This window comes from Paramacrobiotus metropolitanus, unplaced genomic scaffold (assembly GCF_019649055.1).
Source record: "Paramacrobiotus metropolitanus isolate TYO unplaced genomic scaffold, Prichtersi_v1.0 Parri_scaffold0000029, whole genome shotgun sequence".
Classification (NCBI taxonomy): domain Eukaryota; kingdom Metazoa; phylum Tardigrada; class Eutardigrada; order Parachela; family Macrobiotidae; genus Paramacrobiotus; species Paramacrobiotus metropolitanus.
In genome coordinates, this window is record NW_026570249.1 from 331,635 (window position 1) to 352,540 (window position 20,906).

Here is a 20,906-nt window from a genome sequence, read left to right on the forward strand (position 1 = left end):
GACAAACTTCTTCAACCATGAATCTGATGCGTTGGTGCTTGCTTTTGCTGGTGGTCCTGTCCGCTGTGGTAAGCCCCTTTTTTGTATAAAATATTAACTTTGGATAGTATTAACCACGTGTATTAAAACTATTATTCTGGCATTGGAATGGAGATGCAGTTGTGGTCAGCTGTGATTGTCGCCTATGATAACGACGACCTTTACCGTTTGCTTTTTTTCTGTGTAGTTCCTGCAAGTGGATGCCGCCAAAGGATCCTCCAACAAAGGCCGCGGCACAAGCGTAAGTAACATTTTTGTTGTTACATTGTTCTATCCTAACAGAGTTTAAGAATATACGTAAAATTAGAAAATCGATAATTACCAGCGTATTATTAATAAAGAGTAGTCTCAATAAAACTTTGCAGCACATATTTATGGTAATGTTGTTTAGCACATAATATCTTTCTTGGATGAATTTTGTTATATTGCTTCGTAACTTGGTAAATTATTTACAGGCATTCGCTAGTCTTACCACGGCGGCGAAGCAGTTTTTCATTTTCCGCATTGATATCTGCATGATATAATTATTTAAGAATGCAAAACAGCGTGACTGATATTTGCAGAATGAAGATAAGCTGGAGGAGAAGGTTAAATCTCTCATCAACAGCGGAAAGTCCACCAAGGAAATTGCGAAGGAGCTTGGTATCAGCGAGAAAGATGTGAAGAAATACAAGGATCGCCAGTAATAACCTCAGTCCGCAAGAGCGTGAACAAGTTTTGTGATGTATCTGGACTCTGTATACGTACTGGGACTACTGTGTAGTTGCTAGCGCTGCTTGTAATAAAAGCATACGAAGCTATTATTTTGCGTTTGTATGAGAAAAAAATAAAGGTTGCAAACCATAAGAAAAGTATGATTCTGTTATACAAGTATTGAAACTGTTTGTACAAAAATGCACGTACGTTGTAGACAATGCAGAATGTCGAAGTCTAATAAAATACGCCTGTAACACATTAATTTAAAAAATTATCAAAAATTTCCTTTATCAGACCATTTAACATTAGATACCAAACCTGTAGTGCAATTCTGCACGGCACGTACTAACCTGCTTAAAATAATGCAAAAAGCATTTATTGTTTAGCTTTTCGAGACTGATTTACAGAAAATAATTCCGTGTTCACACTGTTACCCACAATCAGCTACTTACCTAATTACGGCCTTAATATGACATGCAAAGTAAATGTTGCATGCGCGGCAACAACGCCCATGAAGAATACTTCCGCTGCGAAGGTATTCGTGATCGTGAATGGCATATTCTGTAGTGTGCATTGGCAAGATTTATTAATAATTATATACCATAGCTAAAACATAAAAGAAAGCAGCAATAAACTGCTACGGCGAACACCATCACACCTCGGTCATGTTTTTTAGTATCACAATACGACTAGGGCAAAGAAGAGTGCAGCCAGCGCCGCCAACAAACCACCATCAGATCTTAAAAGTACTCCCGAATTAGGATTTCTTGTCTGTTTGGCCGCCTGAATGGCAGCCAGCTCCTCGGCTTTTTCCTTGTGCTCGTTAACCGTCAACCAGGCCTGCGTGGCCGAGCCTTTCATCAGGATTTTATTGTCATCCGGTCGTTCCGTCCCGGCGGATGAGTCCGCGCCGGCGTCCAACGGTGACTGCATGCCGGTACGCGGTGGACGCGTGGCTATATTCTGGATTTGGCATTCCTCGCTGGCATGCTGCAGGGGATCGCCTTTGGGACAGGGAAGAGTGTCGAAGCTGATTTGCGAGATCCGATTCGCGGACACCGAACCAACGTATCCACAGCGGACGAGCGGTTTAATGGCTTGTAACCACCTCATATTACAGTCGCATTCCACTGTTAAGCCGTCCATGTTGATCTGCAAAGGTCATGCTCAATGTCACATTCAACTAAATCTGCAGCTACTCGTTATCTATTACAGTACGAGCATATACACTAACAATTATATAGAAACACCTGAGTACAAAAAAAACTATGAAGAAGTTTTGTCTCACGCTACGTGATTACTGGGAAAATACACAGGTAAATCAAAACTAGCTGAAATCCAAATTATTCACCCTAGCACGCTAACATCATGCACAAATCACATAATTAACTATACTCGCGCGCCAGTAAAAAGAAAACTGATGCCGCATTCACAAATCTTTAAGCAAACAAAAGTGAACTTTGTCTGTCGACAAGAAATGATTAACTATACCTTATGTAAGGTTGTTAAATACTTCATTAAAATAATGTTCAAATTAGCAGCGTACCTGCATTGCTCACGGCGTTTTTAGTCTACTTACATAACTCACAGCCGTTTAAGTACCGCACCTGTGAATAATCTTGGTTCGGTTTGAACGCCGTCTGCGGTACATAGCGCAGATCCGTCGACGAGAGATCCAAGCTGGTCAGTTTGTCCAGCTTCCGGAATGCCGCTCCGCTAATATAGCACAGCGGATTTTTCTGCAGAAAAAATATCTCCAGTTGCGACAACCCGTCAAAACTCTGATCCTCCACACGACGAATCTGATTGTAACCCAAATCCAATCGCCGCAATTTCCCCAGCTTCCCAATAATCCCCGGCACGACGTTCAACTGATTGCGGCTAATATTTAATTGCATGAGATTGGGCGTTTTCGTGAAGGCATTGTCCTCTAATAATACGATGCGGTTCTGACTGAAATCGGCGCTGCGTAACGACGGCAAATTCCCTAACAAACCGGTACCGAGCCGCTCAATTTCATTCGCCGATAAATCCAGTGTCTCCAAAGCTAATAAATTATGGAAGACATTTTCCGGTACGGTGCGGATGAAATTCCGACTAACATCCAGAATGTATAATGTGTAAAGGTTACCAAAAGCGCCCGGCTGTAAGACGCTGATCTGGTTGTCATTTAAAAATAATTGGCGGAGTTCGGATAATTGCGAAAAGACGTCCGTGTCGATGTTCTGCAGGATGTTCTTATCCAGCGATAGGTACTTGAGCCGGCCGATCGGTTTGAAGGCCGCGAGGAAGTGTATACGATTACCGCCTAATGTCAGACGTTCTAGCGCCGGTAATGCCGTTAAGGCGTTCATCGGCACCTTCATGAATAAATTATTTTCCAGTTGAAGGGTTTCTAAGTTGCGCAGATTAGCGAAGGTGTTGTCGTCGATGTTGCTGATTTGGTTACTGCTCAGGTCGAGACGGCGCAGATCGGGCAGGGTCTCGAAGCCGGCATAAAGGTTACGCAGTTTGTTGCTCGATAGGAAGAGATTCTGCAGTTTTGGAAGGTTCTTCAGTTCCGTGCCACGAAATTCCTACACAATTCATTAACGGGGGTTATAGTAGAGTAAATGCAGTTTCCGTATGTTTAGATGCCGTAATGGTTGAGTTACGCTGGTAATAAACCATACAAAAAAGCACATGTCGAAGATTTCATGTTACCGCTGCGCAGCTTGATATGTCCATATCGGTTAATGCGTTTTACGCTTCGATGGGTTGTGTATTAAAACTTGCTATTTGTAGACGTGTTTTTATTGTGATCTCGTAATTATGTAACGTAAAAAAAGCACACTAAAACCTTTGTTGCACATATATGTATCACAGAACTTTCTACTCCTAACTGCGTACATGGCCAGTGCTAAAAAATATAAATACTTACACACCACTTTAAAGTACTTAACGAAATAAAAATTATTAAAATATGGTGTATAACCGCATATATCGTAGAACACAGATATATAAAATAGAACTTGAAGATATATGTACTGTAGATACTTGAAGTAATAAAAATGTAATGCTAAACGATATGTAATAAATTTTTTACTGATCCAGATTGTGGACTTTTCCGGCATAATTTATTAAATTAAAAATCAATTAATATTGTTGTACCTGAAGATAATTTCGGCTTAAATCCAGAGTTTGCAATTCCAGTTTATCCGTAATAACGCCATTTTCCAACAGTGTCAAATGGTTGTTTTCCAATGACAAAACTTGCAAACGAGCCAGTGTGGCAAAGGCGTCGTTGCTGATTCGCTGGAGCCGGTTACCTTCCAAGCGCAAATACAGCAAATCTTTTAAAGGCGCAAACTGTTGCCCGATTAAACTCAGCGAATTATTGGCAAAACTCAGCGTCTTCAGTCCCGTCAGATTATCAAAAAAATCAGCCGGGATTTCGTTGATAAAATTTTGTCCGAGATACAATTCCCGTAGCACCGAATTGCCGCTATCTGAACTAATCAAACGCTCCGGAAGTTTAGCAATTTCATTCCGGCGCAAATCGATTAATAATAAAGATGATAAACCGTCTAAGAAATTAACGGGAATCGTTTGAATTTTATTTTGCGCTAAAAGCAAAAAGTTTAAAGATGGTAAACTCCGCAGAACCAACGGAAGAAACGAAATGTCTTTCAGTAAATTTCCGCTTAGATCCAACGAAGTAACCGCAGGAATTTTCGCAAAAGCCTGCATGTCAAAAATTTCTATCCGATTTTTTCTCAAACTAATCTCTTTGAGTTTTGGTAAATTCGACAGGAATCCCGATTCCAAAAAGTGAACAGAATTATTATTAATTCCCAGAAATCGCAATTCCGGTAGATTTTGTAGTTTGGGCAGTTTTTCCAGCGAATGAGCATCTTGAATGGAAATATTCTGAATAAACTGGAGATCATTAAATGCTGAGTTTTCAATAACCTGCAGTGCCGCATCGCGTATAAGCAGTTCGCGGAAGTTTTTCGATAGATCCTTAAACACTCCGTTCGCGATCCTTTCAATGCCATTTTGTAATAAGGTCAATTTGCCAAGATTAATCTTCTTTAACGCGGCATTGGGTAATTCATCAAATTGACCGTTCTTGACAATTAAATCCACCGGATCCGCACTGGTCAACTTTTCTGATATTTCCGCCAATGAAATTCCATCACAGACAACTTGCAGTTTTTCTGGAGCATCGTCACTGGACAATTTTGAGCAAACACACTTCGGTGGACATTGTGCGGATGAAGATTGCACAATGGAAAATAGTAATAATATGGCTATCAAGTGAATTGCCATTTTTGGTCAATGCGAAGGTCGTTTTGTCTCGGCGGAGTTGAATGACTAGGCGAGTGTGCTAAACAGAAGCTGGTTTAATAACCAGCATACGGCAACATTATACTCACACTGCTTCTCAACGGTAGGGTACTTGTTCTTTAAGAAAAAAATTGCCGCTGCGAAGAGTATAAGCATGCGAAGGTTGGCTGGCAGTTGTTGCGTGTTCGAGCGTAAAATTACTCATGCAGTAAATTGTAATACATTTACCGGTGTTGCACTATGTATGCATGTACCGTATCTCTAAATTCTATACTTGTACAATACATTTGTAGGTGCTGCCGATGCCGGAAAGGCGAAAGCATACAGCATATAATTTCCAAACGTGAATACGGAATAATAAAAACACAAAAGTGCTCGGTCAATTACAGCTGCTATGACACATACCAATAATTTGTAAGCCATAAAACCAACAAAAGTATTTAATCGTACTTTCATGATTTGAAGACATATAGGTATAATTAAACAACGAACACAACAACACATAGCAAATTATGGCTACTGCATTTTCAAGTAATTACCGATTAATAAAAACCATGCTTTACTAATCGTGAGCAAAATTAAAAACAAAGTAAAAAATTACCGGATAAAATAGGCATACGAAAGACAATAAAAATGAAATCGGTTGTTCCCTAATGATCTCTAAACAAAAGCATGCAAGAAACTGCCGTATGAAGCAGATTATAATGCTTCTAACCTTTACCGACGAGGTCGAGGTCCGCGACCAGCGCGGCCGGGATAAGGATAACGCGGTGGCGAAGGATAACGAGGAGAGTATACTGGACTCATACCGTAAGTGTCATTCCAGTCATGCTCAAGCGGATTACCAGGTGGTCGAGGGCGACAGCCTAAGAGTCCAGGAGATGCTCGCGGTGGACGCGGGCCCGTAGCTTCGAAGGGATTACGCGGTGTTGCAGGCCGGGGAGTGGGAGACGGAATTTGATTGACCAATTGAAATCGCGGTGCGCCTTCTACGACAGGTACAAAATATCTTTTATAAGTAACTCTGACGAATAGCGTACGGGTAAAAAAGCCCGTGGAATGGATACTTTAATTCTCCAAGTTACTTTATCCATTTGAAAATTTTTTGCATAATCATTACTGTATCTACTGGATCACCAAAGACAGTGAAATCCTCTAACCCGCTCCGTGAAATCCTCGCGCTATGCGTCCAGGGGAATTCGCTATCTCAAGTAAACAATAGGGGAATTCGCTATCGCAGTATTCTCAAGTCCAGGGGAATATCAAGTAAACAATCAGTACTGCATCGACATTGTTCGCTGTTGAAAACCAGATTATATTACCAGTAATAATGTTAGTGTACGAGACGGGTGCGTATGATAGGTAACTTAAATTTTAAATACTGTAAAATAAACTAGTAGTAGTTTGTGAATCTCGATTAACCTACGTGGGCTCTGTGCTGGAGGAGTAGCTTGTTCGGGAATACTGGCGCCAAAGCGAGTCATCTGTATATCGGAGAAAATGCCACGAGATGTTTCCGGTTGTGCTGCTATCTCGCTCTTCACCACAACTGTTTCACACGGGTTTAGACTGGTAGGGCTGATAACGTTGTCGTCACTGCAAACTGCGGACACCGTCACGTCGTTCCGGTTTTCAGGCACTGCAGATTCTGTCGCGTTTTCTCGACTGTCGTTGTTATTCACCATCGGGACATCGTTGCTCAATATCTGCTGGGCAGTAATTGGCTTATCAACGGACACTGTACCAACAGAAACGTTTTCCACAGCGGCTGAATGTGGCGCTTCCGGTGCAGACGCAATAGCCGCTAATTCCGGTGTGTGAGCAGATACGTTATTCGCGGAAGAAAGGGAATCACCAGTAATTTCTTTCGATAAGGTTTGTAGAGGTATTTCGCCACTCGAAGCCGCAACGTCGGCTGTTGCCGGAACGGGATCGGCAATGGTATCAAAATTCAGAACAACGTCAGTAATCTCTTCCGAAGCGGATGAAGATGCAGAAACGCCAAAAGAAGCCGCAACCACAGAGTCCGCACGCTCTGGAGTGGCAGTGGAAGGCCAGGGCAGCGGCACCTCAACCGGCGAATCCGTTTCCTTACGACAGCGCTTTTTCGCCGGCTTTGATTCCACCGGCGCATCTCGCTTTCTGCCACTATCGGCATGCTCCTGCCTCGGTAACGTCACACCACTGAAATTCGTGTTCATAAAAAACGGTTTCGGTGGGCTTTCTGCGTCTACGGTGATAACATTAACAATTTCGGGTGCCGGGTCGGAAATTCCGGATGTAGAGAGCGCAAATGGTTGTGTTACTATCGCGGATCCTACCGCCGTATCGCTTTTGGCAGCACCGAATAGGGGCACACGAAACGTGCCCGGAGTTGAGTTGATATCACTGTTGATGGTCGGACGGAGTGGAGATCCTGTAAAGTTTATGGAACGTGGAAATGGAGGTGCATCAAAAGCGATGCTGCCGTCACGGCGGATTTGCCAGAGGCCCGGGGTTGCAGAGATTCCGGATGTGGGATGCGAGATTGACGGCTGGCTGGGATTTTGGAGATTAACAGATTTATTGGAATTCGGATCTTGAAATCCAAATGCGAAATGTTGAGGCGTTTCTACAAACGATAGCAAAGACGCTACAACATCATTATTACGACGATGTTGTATTAACAGACTTACAGTACATACCACATACTTTAGGAGTATCATTAATTAATACAACGTCATTATACCTAAACGAATTCTAACTAAACCATTTTGAGGTTTAGTTAGAATACAATTATTCTATGCCGGTACATACTAACAAAAATAACTGCAAACGCTGGCACACTACTTGAAAGTTAAAATGTAAAAAAAAACAAAGTTAGGTAGTATAAATTCAGAAGTGTTATTAGTTATTACTAAGGCAATTTTGTAGTTGCTTTATTATGATTATTATAATTTTTTTTATACCTAGATGCATTATTATTGATGCAATTAATTATAGGAAATATCGTTGTAGGAGATCGTAACTACCAGTTTGCGTTGTTCCAAAGACTTCACCCAGCCGTTCCAGAGCGCTGGCTTTGGACGGAGAAACTGCTTCTGCTGGAACGAAATTATCGTTCACGGCTGGAGGGACATGGCTTGCCGAAGCACTGCTACAGGGAACACTGTTGGATGTTAACACAGCCGGTACCGGTGCCGGTTCTGATGCAGCGTTCTGGACATCCGGTCCACCTGGAAGCACAATGCGTTCCTCTTGTCCCGCATTCTTCTGGAGTAGTTCCTTCTTTAGCTTGGTTATTTCTGCCGTTAGCCGGTCCTGCTCGCGCGAGGTGGCCTAGGAAGTTATTTAGAATTAACAGAGAAAATCGGTGACTATTATCTTAGAACCGGTATTTTACCTCAAGCTTCTTAACTTCAGCCTTGTATTTCCCCTCGATTGCGTGAACATGTTTCTTCAGGCCCACATTAATTTCCAGCTCCTTGCTCAGTTCGGTCGTCCTAGCTAGTAGTTGCGCATTCAAACCTTCTTGTATTCCTACCTTTTCGGCATCAGGCAGCAACTTAAAATGAAAAACAGATTAAAGAGAGATGAATTGCTAATGAGAAAGACGAATTACACTACTCTTTACACAATCCCGCACTCCTTATCGCATATACGCATATACACGTATGTACCTGAGGTCATGTGCTTCGTAGTTGAAATCCTATAAAAATGTTCACGGGTAATTTTTTCATAACTTACCGCAGAGCGTAGATCAGCAATTTCCGCATTTTTCTCTTGAATGAGACTTTGAAGGCTCGCCATATCAGAGTTTTTCATAGCAATTAACTTCCTCAGATCATCAATCCTATCCTTGAGTTGCTTGGCATATGTTTCCCGTAGCATTTTCAGCTTAGCATTTGCGTCCGCCATTTGTCGCTTCCGTGCATCATGGGATTCCGCATTAGGCGCATCCAGTTCGGGGTGCTGCTGTTGGGTCAGAGCTTGAAGGCCGAGTATTTCTTCGTTCTTCTGTATCAGACCATCCTGTAGACGACCCATTTCCTCGGTGAGTCGCGTTACTTCGGCGGTCTTTTCGGACAAATTACGCACAGAATTTTTCTTTTCTCGCAAGGCTCTCTAAAAAACGTACGTCAATACACCAATACCAAAATTGTGAAAATCAAAGGAAAAACTGAAAAAAACCGAACACAGCAGCGAAAATTGTCCGCAGCTTACCGATGTGCGTGTGTCCAACTCGAGTATTTTCGCATCTCTCCTTTTCACTGTACTTTCAAGGCTCGCAATCTCGGAAGTTTTCGTATTAATATGTCTATTAAGTTCCCTGATTTGTGTCGAATACATCTCCCGCATTTTGTCCGTTTCATTTTTCAGCTTAGTATCGGCCTCTGCCAGCTGACGCTTCAGTGCATCGTTTTCGGCGGTGTACCGGGCAACGTTCCGCTCGTCCATTTGTTCTTTCAGATCATTATGCTGCTGTTCCAACTGCAGATTTGCTTGCTGCAGTTCCTGAATTTGTTGATTGAGAGGCTCGACCTTCTTTTCAGCTGCAGCCAAGGATTCCTTCAATTCGCTTATTTCACTTTGAGCAGACGTGAGATCATGACGCAGCTTAGAATTCAATTCCATCGTCGATGCGATACTGTGCTGCTCCACGCAATTACCTGTAGTGCCGTGTCCATTTGCGTGCACAGCACCGTTGTCCATTTCTGCATCTCCATTCAAGACAATTACGTCATCATGCCCATTCAGCTGCTGATAATGCAGATTTTTAATCTGCTCCTTCATCTCTTTTTTCTGCATGGCTGCATGCCGAAACATACTGGCTGCAAATTCCAGTGGATCACTGCCGAAAACGTGATCCGACCGCGAGTGTTCCGGTTGATCAGACGCAACTGGTAATGCCATGGGGTTCTCCCAGCCTTCACGTTTTTCCTTCATGAAGTCGCAGCGTTTGCGCTGAATGGTCCGTCGGATTGCGGGGGAATTAAACGCGCTCTCCCAGTATTCCGGCCGCGTAATCTCCATGTAGGCCGACACATTACCCGCAGTGGCTGCAGTGTTGAGGATCACAATCCGCTCGTCGGGATCGCCTGGATCGACGGCAGCCTCCAACAGGTGGATGTAGCACGGCAGTTTGTTGTGCTGGCAGCGCGTGCAGTTAGCGTTGAATTCCTGGCTCGCCATGATGGTATCCGTTGGAGATGTGTACTAACTTTGTGTCAAAATATTGCAGCATGTGGATCGCATAAAAACAAGATACTCATAATTTACGTAGCACAGCTACACTGCTCCAGCGCGGAAATAATTATATGCAAATGCAGTTGTCCTGTCCGTAACCATCAGACAGAAACGGCGGCATGCAGGATTACAAGCGCGACAACACGAAAGCAAACACAGTAGCCCTTGATGGCTCTGATAATCACTTGCACCCTGTCGTGCTGACTGTCAGGACTGTGCCGCAAAGAGATCTTTATCTTCTGACTTGTTTAACAGGCAGACACAAAAGTCAACTGCCTGCAAAGAGGACCGATGTACAACACAAATACAGTCGATTTGCAAATTACGTACTCCTATTATATACGCGTTCTCTCTGTCCTTAATTCAACTTAACTGGTAAGGTAAGTAGAAAAATCCCATTAGCAGACCTTCGCCAAGTGTAGTGGGAAAGAAATAAGGATAAAAATAAGAACTGTCAGCAGATGAAAATAAAAAAAAATCATTGTTACGACTTACGACTACCTAGTCATACAATAAATACAACGGTTATGCATAAAAATTTGCTAGTACTTAAGTACACATAACATTTCAATTAGGCCAGGAAAATTAATGATAATAAATAAATATCTACCAGGCTACTACGAATGACGGATGGCGGAAACGCGGCTTGGAAAACCAAAATTTTGTCGTTTGTGCTATCACTGCTAATAGTAAGCATCAGCTGAAGCTGTATCATACATTAACAACACCAAGCACTGTTTGTACGATACTCGTATGCAAATTTTGAAATAATACATCTAAAATAGTAAATAATAAACTTGTCATATAATTACTTCGGGCCTACTAGATCTTCGTTCATGAAAAACGCTTTGCCCTTATTTGTTTTTCACCTTTCCTATGCAATTTGACATGGTACTCGTAGTTTCGACTTTCTTCTTCTTCGTCCATGAAGAGTGCCCATCGCTGCGTCCATTTGCAGTAGTAAGAATGTGCAAACAAGCCCAGAAAGATTTACAAACAATCTTCTGTGGAAACTTCTATGGAATTGTAGCCTCTCCATATCGTTCGGGCTAATCAGAGGTTAAATGGACACGGCGCCCGGCGGATCAGATACGACAAAAATGTAGTAAAGTGTTCCAGTGGAAAATTCAGCTCAATATTTAAGAAACAGCATCGTTCAAGTTACTCCAGCCAAAGCATCTACAAAATTGTAATACAGAATTCCCAGCCAAAACATCCAAATCGTTATAAAAAATTTCCAAACTCATTGCCGAATCAGCCAACAGGCAAGAAACAAACACCACATAACAAACACAAATTAATTAACCGCCCACTCGATCAAATTACTTTAGGAGAAAGGATCCTGTCGTTTAGGCCCGGGCTGTCGCGGCCTCGGTTGACGGTTACCCTGCTGACCACGTGGGCGCTGTTGACCTTCACGCAATGGCGGAGGTAGGTAACTACCTCCACCCAGAGCTGGTCTGGCAGGGTTCGCTCTTGGCGCCGCTGTATTTGATGGGTTTGGCGTTGGCGGTGATATCGGTTTCCGCGGAAGTCTTTGACGCGGGGGACTGTTTAGTGCCGACGGGAAACGTGGCGTGAGGCGAAGCGGTGCAATATCGCCAGGCGGCGGTCGCATACGAATGTTTAACCGATTGGCGGGAGGCCCACTCCCAGTAGACAAATCCGAGACGCTGGTAGCCGGCGTTTCTGCACTTTGAGCTGCAAAAGGTCAAAATTTGGCACCAAGTGCAACCGACGAAAACACTGCGGTAATAATTATCCGACATTAATCATACGGAATATCAGAATTACCTGGAATGTCAGAGACGGTTGATGCCGATCCGGATGGTGCAGCAGTTTGTGCAGAGGATCCAGCGCCCTGCAGAATCTCCTCGAAAGCCGATTCGGACAAATCCACTGGATTAGTAGAGAACATATCTGCCGTATCCACGTCTTTTTCGTCATCCTCTTGTTTGTCTTCAAGTCCAACCGAAGCATCCACATCCGGAGGGCGAGTACGATTCTCGGTATCAGCAGAAACAAGAGCAACTGAATGCGATGCGGCCAGTGGGGGCGCAGGGACTTCTTCCGTTAATGGTCGCGTTTCACTGCTCGTGATATCCGACAGCGACTCACCACCAGTGCCTTCCATGTTTTCGTCCTGGCGCTGATCTGTGATTTAAAAAACGGGTCTTTCAGATTTCAGAGGCAAGATTTAATTGAACTAAACAAAATATAATGCAACAAAAATTGTCTCCGTTGACAAAACACAACTTTGCAGTCTTCACCTTCGGCATAATCTGCTTCAGATGAAACCATCGGCTGCGGAGACGTTTGAGCAGTATCGTCCGAAGCAGTAACAGTTGCACCCGGCCATTCTCCGGCGTTAGCAAATGGCGGTTCCGTCATCGCCTGTCCGCTTTCATCAGCATCCATGGGATCTTCATCTTGTTCCTACGAAAGTAAACAACCCTGAATAATTTCCAGGGACCTCTTTATAAAACGACAGACCTCACAGCACTGACTACTGAGGTAATGATGCGGATCAGAGTAACTATGACAGAAAAGCTATCATCGTGAAATTCCAGATAGTCTAATTTTTCATCATTTCCGCCTTTCACCGGAAGGTTACTACAAACTCCCTTATGTATTTCGAGAAAAGCCATTATCTTTACCTCGGAGCTCATAACATCGGCCTCCACATCAGCGGCATTATCTCCTCCACTCATGGCTTCCTGTTCTTGTCCGACAGCCACATTCTCACTGGAATCCACCGCCCGCTCCTCACCAGACCCGGTTCCATCATCTCCAAAACCCACTTCCTCCTGTATGGTCTGACTGCTGGACGCGCCGGCGTTCTGCTCCACCGGCTGCTGCACGCCCGCACTGGACCGCGAGCGGGGCCGGTGCGGAGCCGTTTCGCCCGTCCCGGATGTCGGCAGGGCCACGGCGCTTTGCGTGCCCGGTGCGGTGCTGCTGGTCACATCAGACGATGTGGGCGAAGGTGGCCGCAGCGAAATCTGCAGCTGCCGTCCCGGAATGGGACGCGGACGTTTCCTCTCGGGTGACACCGTGTCGGACGACGATTCCTCATCGGGATTCTGTCGGCGTCGCGACTGCATGCCCTGCACAGTTCCCATCGTGGACATTGGGGCAGTGGCATGCGATGTACTTGGAACGATTCCACTGCTGCTGGCTTCCGGGTCTGGTGCAGAATGATCAGCATGAAGTGGCACACCAAGAGCGGGCTGCTGTGAGGCGCCACTGCTGTGAGGCGCCACAACGATATGAGGCGCCACTGCCGCTGTAATAAAATTAAAATAAATTACACAAAGATTACAGAACAAATTCAAACCGGCATATAAAAAACCAAAATAACACTAAAATTATATGTAATACGACCATTAAAACATTAATAAACTACAAAAGACAGCAGAACAAATACAACTATATAAAGATCACAAGTAGAAGCTTTTATCAAATAATCAGCAACAGGACTGACAAATATTTACAGTAAATAATACAGAAATTATAGAACACCACAAGTACAGTCTGTCAGAAAACCACTGAATTGCCAGTTCCTTACCAGTTTGCGTTGTCGCGCCCTGCTCATGAGCCTGCGGCGCCACGGCCACGATGGGTGGATTGGAACCACGCGGTAAAGGATCGCGTCCCCGCTGCTGAGTCTGCACCAACGGCGGCTGACCATGAGTTTGCGGAGTAACGACCGCGGTCGATTTGCTGACATGCGTGGGGGAAGGCTGTTGTACGGGGCGCGGCAGTGCAGCCGGAATACCAGCAGCTGAGCTGGGACGACTAGTTTCCGCTGCAGCGGGAGGCGCGGATTCAGTATTCGGTTCGTCCAGTTCGGGGCGCTGTTGCTGGATCACGGCTTGCTGACGGAGAATTTGTTCGCTCTTCTGAGCTAGATCGTCCTGTAGACGACCCATATCCTCACGCAGTCGCGCTATTTCAGCAGATTTCTCAGACAAACTACGCATAGAATTTTCCATATCTCGCAATGCATTCTGCAAGAAAACGAAATGCACCAGGAAATAAGGTAGCGAAAAATTTCCCCAACTTACTGAAGAACGTGCGTTCAACTCGGCTATTTCCGCATCTTTCCCCTGAAGTGTACTTTGAAGGGTCACAATTTCCGAATTTTTGGCAGTGATTTGTTTGTTAAGTTCGGCTGCTTTATCCTTGACTTGTTTCGAAAACATTTCCCGCAACCTCTCCTTTTCATTTTTGATCTTAGTATCCACCTCTGCCAGTTGACGCTTCAGAGAATCGTTTTCTGCCGTGTTTTGGGTCACGTTCCACTTGTCCATTTGATCTTTCAGAACTTTATACTGTTGCTGCACATGCAGATTTTCTTGCTGCAGTTCCTGAATGCGTTGATTGAGAGGCTCGACTTTCTGCTCAGCTGCCGTCAACGCAGCCTTCAATCCGCTTATTTCGCTCTGAGTAGAGGTGAGATCATGGCGAAGTTTGGAATTTAACTCCATCGTCGATGCGAGAATACTATGTTGCTCCACGTAATTCGTGCGCCAGTTAGAAGAATCACCACTGGATTCTCTTCCTGCAACGCATTTGAACATTAAAATAACTAATTCATATACCGTTCTCCACATGACAGATTATTATTGCAGCCAATTATTCCAACATATTTTTGTAAGGCAACTAACGCATGACAAACAACACTCTGCGTTTAACAAAGTATGGATATATCTAAAGCAATGACCGTGTAACTTACCTTGCAAACTAGCGTTTAAATCTTCCTGCAGATGGGTGACCTTCACCTGCGCTGTTCTCAATTGAGCAGCAGTGCTAAAATACTGTTCCTTGGCAAGCTGCAACTGCTTGGTGAGATTGTCGTTCTCTTTCTTCTGATAATCTACCATGATCGACAAATCCAAATCTTCATCCGACATCCGGGTGGAAGTTGACGAACTGGCCTGGTCATACAGCGCTCGCTTCCAGTTAATAGCATTCTCTCGTTCTTCTTCCATGAGACGAATACTCTCTTTTAAAGCCGATTCTTGTGTTGTGAAGCTTTTATTCAGTTCTTCAATCGTTTTGGACAGCTCCTGCTCGCGTCGTTTGGACAAGCTAGACGTCTGTTTCAACTTATCAATTTCTTTTCGCAGTTCCGCCATCGCCGTTTGAGACGTCTGATGCGCCTGAAATCAGATCACCATTATTTACGAATGTGTTAAAAATGGTCGAAAAAAACAATACTCGAATAAAAATCAGAGTAACTATGACAAACCATTCTCTTCGCCTTAGCTCAAAAGGATCAAATTCATCACTTTGAGAATTAACAAAAAACATGTAAGAAGTATAAATAAATATACCTTTAGTTCATCCGCGCAACGACCATTTAATTCTTGGATCTGTTCTCGCAGTCGTTTCTCCAGTTCCTCTAACCGATGGCTTTCAGCCGTCAGTTTGGCATTTTCAATCCGCAAATCATCCACCTGTTTCTTCAGCGCATCACGCTCTTCCTTAATTTTTCCAATACTGTTCAACATGGAATTTGCTGCTCCACTGCTTTCCTGCGCCTTCTTCGCGCTTTCATGTTGAATTTTTTCCAGTTCAGCGGTCTTCGCGGCAACTTCATCCCTGGATTTGGCTAGCTGGCTCTGTAAGTCTCGTATCTGCTGCTGCAGTTGCTCTTGCTGCAAGGACGACTGGCGAATGATATTCATGGCGAAGTCGGAAGAACCCGGCCCCGGGGATGAACGGGAATGTGAGGTGCTGGGCGCTTGGTGATCCGGCGCTTCCGCACGCGGAGAACGCAGGGCTTCATCCAAACGCTTACTGATTTCCTGCAGATGCCGAATAGTGGCTTCATGGCGCTGTTTTTCCGCAGCCAGTTCTTCTGGAGCAACCGCATTGGACTGGTGCAAAGACAATTCAGCTCGCAGCTGACGAAGCTCCAGAGTCAGTTCCGCCTAAAACATCAAACCGGTTCCACTTGATCATTCCGTTCTCCAAGATATAATAATAGTTTTGCCTTTTGCGTATGTAATACTTTAAAACTAAAAACCCAGCGACAACTCAACTGTACATACCGTCTTTTGCTGTGAAGATTGTAGCGCTAATGACTTTTCTTCGATTGAGCGCTGCAGAATAGCCTGCTGCTGTTCCAGTACCGTGATTGCGTTCTTTCGAGATGCAATATCCGTAGTTGTCATACTCAATTCAGCGGCAGTACGCGCATTTTTCTCCTTTTCTTGCTCAAGAGCCTAAAAAAAATGTTCTTCACTATTCCAGCATTATTAAACATATTCAATAGTGTAATTATTATTAAGCATATTCACTATTTGTCCATTACCAGCAGCAAATTATCATATTACATAATTTAATTTTTTGCTCACATACGTTTCAGTCTACCACATGCTACGATAGGCCTGACAATGAGAACAATAACGTTATACGTCATCTACCCACTATGCTTGTCAACTTACATTCTGGAGCAGTGTCATATCTTTCTCTCGTTCACACAGCTTCTCAAACAATTCGTTAACCTTGCTGATCTGTCGGGCCACTTCAGCATTCTTAGCAGCATTTTCCTGTTTCACCAATTCCATTCCATTGCGGACGGCTTCCACTTCACTCAGGGCTTTATCTCTCTCGCTCTGAACCGTCATAAAGTCCCGATCGAATTTAGCCTTTCGACTTTCTGTTTCGCGTTTCAGTTCAGCATTTTCGTTCTTCACACTGTTAAACTGTTGCTTCGTCGCGCTGAGATCATTTTCCAGACGGGAAATGCGGTCCAGTGCTTCGCCTCCGCCGTTAGCCCGAATGAACGCATACTGTATCCGCTCATCACCACTCATTCCAATCACAGCTTTCTGAAGTTCGTCGTTTTCCGATAAAGAACGGAGGAAATCTTTGAACAACGGATTCTCACTGGCTCGACGATACTGACTAACTTCCTCGGCCAACTTGCGGATCCGGGAATCGATCTGTTCTTTATCGTTCAACATGGAATCAATCTTTTCCTTATTTTCCATAAACTGATCGCGTTGACTAAAATTAACAGCACCATACAATCATGCTCATGAGCAGTAGAAACACATGTAGTAATGTGCTTTGTATCTCGTCAGAGTTTCTCCCCATCTTGACCTCTATTATCACCGAGCAGTAGACCATCAGAAGTAAACGCGCAGCTGATGTTGACTTAGCAAAGGAGAAAAACTACCAAGTTGCACGTTATTACTCGTTCTATTTCCTTTTATATTTGGAACGAATATTGTTTCAGTATTTTAAATATCACCAAAACAGTTCACGGATAATAAATGCAACACTAAGGAAGCAGAATTAGTATCATAAATATTCAAGCGCAAAGCACAATGAAATGGCAGAATAATAAAGTTATACCACCTAAATTATGTAAATGGACCACGCAATTGAATGTTAAACTGATGATTACCTCATCCACTGTTCTCGCTCGTCTTTCAGACTCTGGATTTCTTCATTTAGTTCTTCATTGATATTCATCAGCGAGGTGTTAACTTCAATCAGTTTGGCAGGATTTCTACATAGCAGACATTCATAGTCCGTGCTGAACTTTTTCATAAGTTTTTTTGCGTCACTTACCTTCCGTTTATAGAAGCATCGCCATGCAATTCGTCAAAACCAGAGGGTTCAATAAATTTTTCCAACATCTGTATACGTCCCTCAAGCGTACGATTTACGCGCTCAAATTTGTAGAGATGCTGATTCAGAGTACGGTTAGTATTCGCTAACTGTCGAGTTTCCTGCACATAATCCGAACAGTGAGACACTAACAAAAACGCAAAACCTCATATAATTCACCGACTCACATTTTCCGAACGGGTCAGACTTGATCGGAGATTCGCTATTGTCGCATCCAGTTCTGTCTTTTCTTCCTGGTAACGTTCCTCAATTTCGGTGGCTGCTTGGTAGGTCTGTCAGTAGTTTTCGATCAAGTTAAAAAAGCAAAGCGAACACAGTACTTAGTTGGTAACTGTTTATCTACCTGTTGATTCACTTCAAGATCTTCCTGTAATCGTTCCCGATCAGCCTCCACTTCCGTCAATTTATTCACAGCCCGTTGGTATTCGTAGTACAAACGTACAACCGAGAAGTTTTCGTTGCGAACGAGATCCAGTAATTCCGGCGAAAACACCCGTGAACGATCGTGTCGTAAATATGCCGTTAGCTCTCTAGCACTCAGCAATTCCGCTTCAGAATCCAACATGGACTGTTTCTGCTGTTCCAGCTCACCGTTTAACCGGGTAATTTCTTCTTGCGCTTTGCGAAGCCCGGTTTCCGACGCTAATTGTAAATCAAATTATGTTTATTGAATTCCACAAATTACAACTGTACACACAAAAACAACATGTCCTAGGAAATCATATGCACTTACTGGACTGGAAATCTTCAATAGTTTTTTCGTTGATTTTGGCCTCGGATTCTAGCAACTCGATTCGTCGGTTGTAGATCTCCATCTGATCCTTCAGTTTGGCAACGTTCACACGATATGATGAAGCGGCAGCCTCGACCTCTTCCTCTCGTTTCGCTTCTGCTTTCTTCATCTAACATATTCGAAAGTGTTCCGTATTACGTCGATATTTACCGGATGGTGGAAAATAATTCAAGCAAACTCAGCAAACTCACCTCCTCAATTTTGATCTTCTGCTCTTCCACAGTTTGCTTGACGGAACGTATGGTCTCTTCATACCGACTATGTTTCTGCTTCTCAATCCAAACATTTTCTTCGAGAGCGCTGACTTTCTGCAGTTGTGCTTTGACCTGCTGCGTGGCTTCCATACGGGATTGATTGATATCTTTATCCTTCTCCAATAGATCACGATGAAGTCGTTCCACGGTAGCTCGATGTTGTTCGCATTCTGCTCGATAATTTTTCTCCCCGATCTAAAACGGAAATCGTAATGAATACTAAGTAAAATAAGCTACTAAAAAAATTTCGTTTCACAACAAATAACAACAGTACTAAAAGACATCCCAAACTCATTAACGAGGCCAATATTAATAAGGCCATTCACAGCAATATAACCATGAATAAGGATTGTGAGAACCGTTAAATACTCACTTTCGCTAAATCGACTTCCAATCTTGCGTCCAGAATCTGCATTTTGAGCATTCCAATCTCACTGTTCAAGTCCTGCAAGCCAATGGCCTGCTGCGATGATTTCGCTACCAAAGAAACATTCTGTCACAGCAAGAGTAACTTAAAATAAGTTATTACTCATGTAATATCAATTAAAACACACCTCTAATTGCCGCTATTTCGGTCTGCGACGTCTCCAATAACGACACCACTTTCTGTTTTTCCATAGATACTTGGCTAATCTGTCTTTCTTTAGCAGTCTGTATAACCAGAAAAATTGTCTAATATTCAGTATAAAAAGTATAATTAATTTCTAAAGCTTTGTGTTATCAGAAATGTGCAATCTCACCAAGGCATCCTTAAGCTGGATATTCTGCTGTGTTTGTTCCTGCTGTTGCTGGATGAGTTTCTGGCTCGAGCGTTCTGAAATAACCACCACTTTCACCATTTCAGTTTTCATGTACTCTGTACACACACTTAAATAAATACTAGCAACATTTGAAAATAATTATGGTTGTAAATATGCAGCGATATTACAAGATAAAATCAAAAACGACAGTACTAACGCTCATTTTCCAGCTGTTTCCGAAGTTCCCGGACGGTAGCATTGGCATCCTGCACCTGTTTTTCGTATTCGCTACGGATCCGATCCACCGCATTGCGTTTCTCCACTAATCAAAGTGCCCATTAGAATTTTGTTATACAAATTTTTTTTAAAAACTGGATTTCGATACAGCAAGCTTTTTGAAGGAAGCCAAAGTCAAAACTCAAAAGCATCTTGTTGTGATCAATGGGTCTTCGAGAAACGTGCCGAGTGAAATGCTTTCCGATATAAAATGACGGAAATTTCCGCAGTTTCGTGATACCTTGGAGTTGATCAATTTGTCTGCGAAGAATTTCGCGCTCCTCGATAAGCTGATCCTCCATGCTGGATACCGGTTCCTGGGCCATCGTTTACGTGAATAAAAGGGAAGATTCAAAAACCCAAAACACGGAAGCTGGAAAACCAATCAGTCTCCGCCTGTGGACGGCATGTCCATTACGAGTCTGATGAACCCATCCGAAAATGAATGTAGCAAATCCAAATCCAGACTTTGAATGTCAACAGGTAACAGAAAATAAATCTTCAAAATTTTGTTCAAAACTCGGACTTTGACGAAGGATACTGTAATACGAAGATATTAATCTTTCACTGATTTTTTTAATGAGAAAAAAGTATTTTAATAGTTAATACAATTTTTCGGCTACTCTTGGAGTGAATGCGTGCAGCCGTGCGCTACCCGTTGCGCGCGGGAACGTCACTTTCCGCTGTTATACGGCAAGGCGCATGGGCGATGGCGCAGTGTGCATTCCATTTAACATGTTAAAACATGTTGTTTTGACTGCGGCTCAATACCAGCTGTAGCCGACGTGTCCGACCATTTCGGCATAGGGACATTTCGGCATGGGACACTTCGGCATAAGACATTTCGGCATGAGGACACTTCGGCATGTGGACATTTCGGCATACGGACATTTCGGCATACTT

General features: G+C 43.5%; 3 protein-coding genes across 5 annotated transcripts; all 3 read right to left on the reverse strand.

Moving 5' to 3' along the window:
- Window positions 1–1,294: 1,294 nt before the first annotated feature.
- LOC129588448 (insulin-like growth factor-binding protein complex acid labile subunit) lies at window positions 1,295–5,046 on the reverse strand. The gene is made up of 3 exons (XM_055482649.1): window positions 3,886–5,046; window positions 2,343–3,311; window positions 1,295–1,887 (listed from the first exon to the last, which is right to left on the reverse strand). The coding sequence occupies exons 1-3, from the start codon at window positions 5,044–5,046 to the stop codon at window positions 1,414–1,416; spliced, it is 2,604 nt and encodes an 867-aa protein (XP_055338624.1). The 3' UTR covers window positions 1,295–1,413.
- Window positions 4,976–10,718, reverse strand: LOC129588447 (uncharacterized). 3 transcript variants are annotated; one of them, XM_055482648.1, is made up of 7 exons: window positions 9,268–10,717; window positions 8,791–9,168; window positions 8,447–8,608; window positions 8,076–8,382; window positions 6,491–7,675; window positions 5,786–6,053; window positions 4,976–5,104 (listed from the first exon to the last, which is right to left on the reverse strand). In XM_055482648.1, exons 1-7 carry the CDS (start codon window positions 10,234–10,236, stop codon window positions 5,092–5,094), a joined length of 3,282 nt encoding a protein of 1,093 aa, XP_055338623.1. In that variant the 5' UTR covers window positions 10,237–10,717; the 3' UTR covers window positions 4,976–5,091. The 3 variants fall into 3 exon arrangements, 1 of the variants encoding a protein (XP_055338623.1); XR_008690478.1 differs by lacking the exon at window positions 4,976–5,104 and adding an exon at window positions 6,225–6,362 and having other exon boundaries at window positions 5,916–6,053; window positions 9,268–10,718; XR_008690479.1 differs by lacking the exon at window positions 4,976–5,104 and adding an exon at window positions 6,202–6,362 and having other exon boundaries at window positions 5,919–6,053; window positions 9,268–10,718.
- A 561-nt stretch (window positions 10,719–11,279) lies between these two features.
- On the reverse strand, window positions 11,280–20,614 carry LOC129588355 (myosin-2 heavy chain-like). Its single transcript, XM_055482539.1, has 21 exons — window positions 20,245–20,614; window positions 19,945–20,049; window positions 19,728–19,801; window positions 19,542–19,638; window positions 19,361–19,464; window positions 18,925–19,182; window positions 18,674–18,842; window positions 18,284–18,582; window positions 18,108–18,212; window positions 17,881–18,041; window positions 17,714–17,818; window positions 16,746–17,310; window positions 16,350–16,523; window positions 15,630–16,229; window positions 15,029–15,455; window positions 14,358–14,854; window positions 13,859–14,300; window positions 12,948–13,576; window positions 12,561–12,726; window positions 12,085–12,444; window positions 11,280–11,991 (listed from the first exon to the last, which is right to left on the reverse strand). Exons 1-21 carry the CDS (start codon window positions 20,327–20,329, stop codon window positions 11,618–11,620), a joined length of 5,796 nt encoding a protein of 1,931 aa, XP_055338514.1. The 5' UTR covers window positions 20,330–20,614; the 3' UTR covers window positions 11,280–11,617.
- Between the last annotated feature and the right edge of the window lie 292 nt (window positions 20,615–20,906).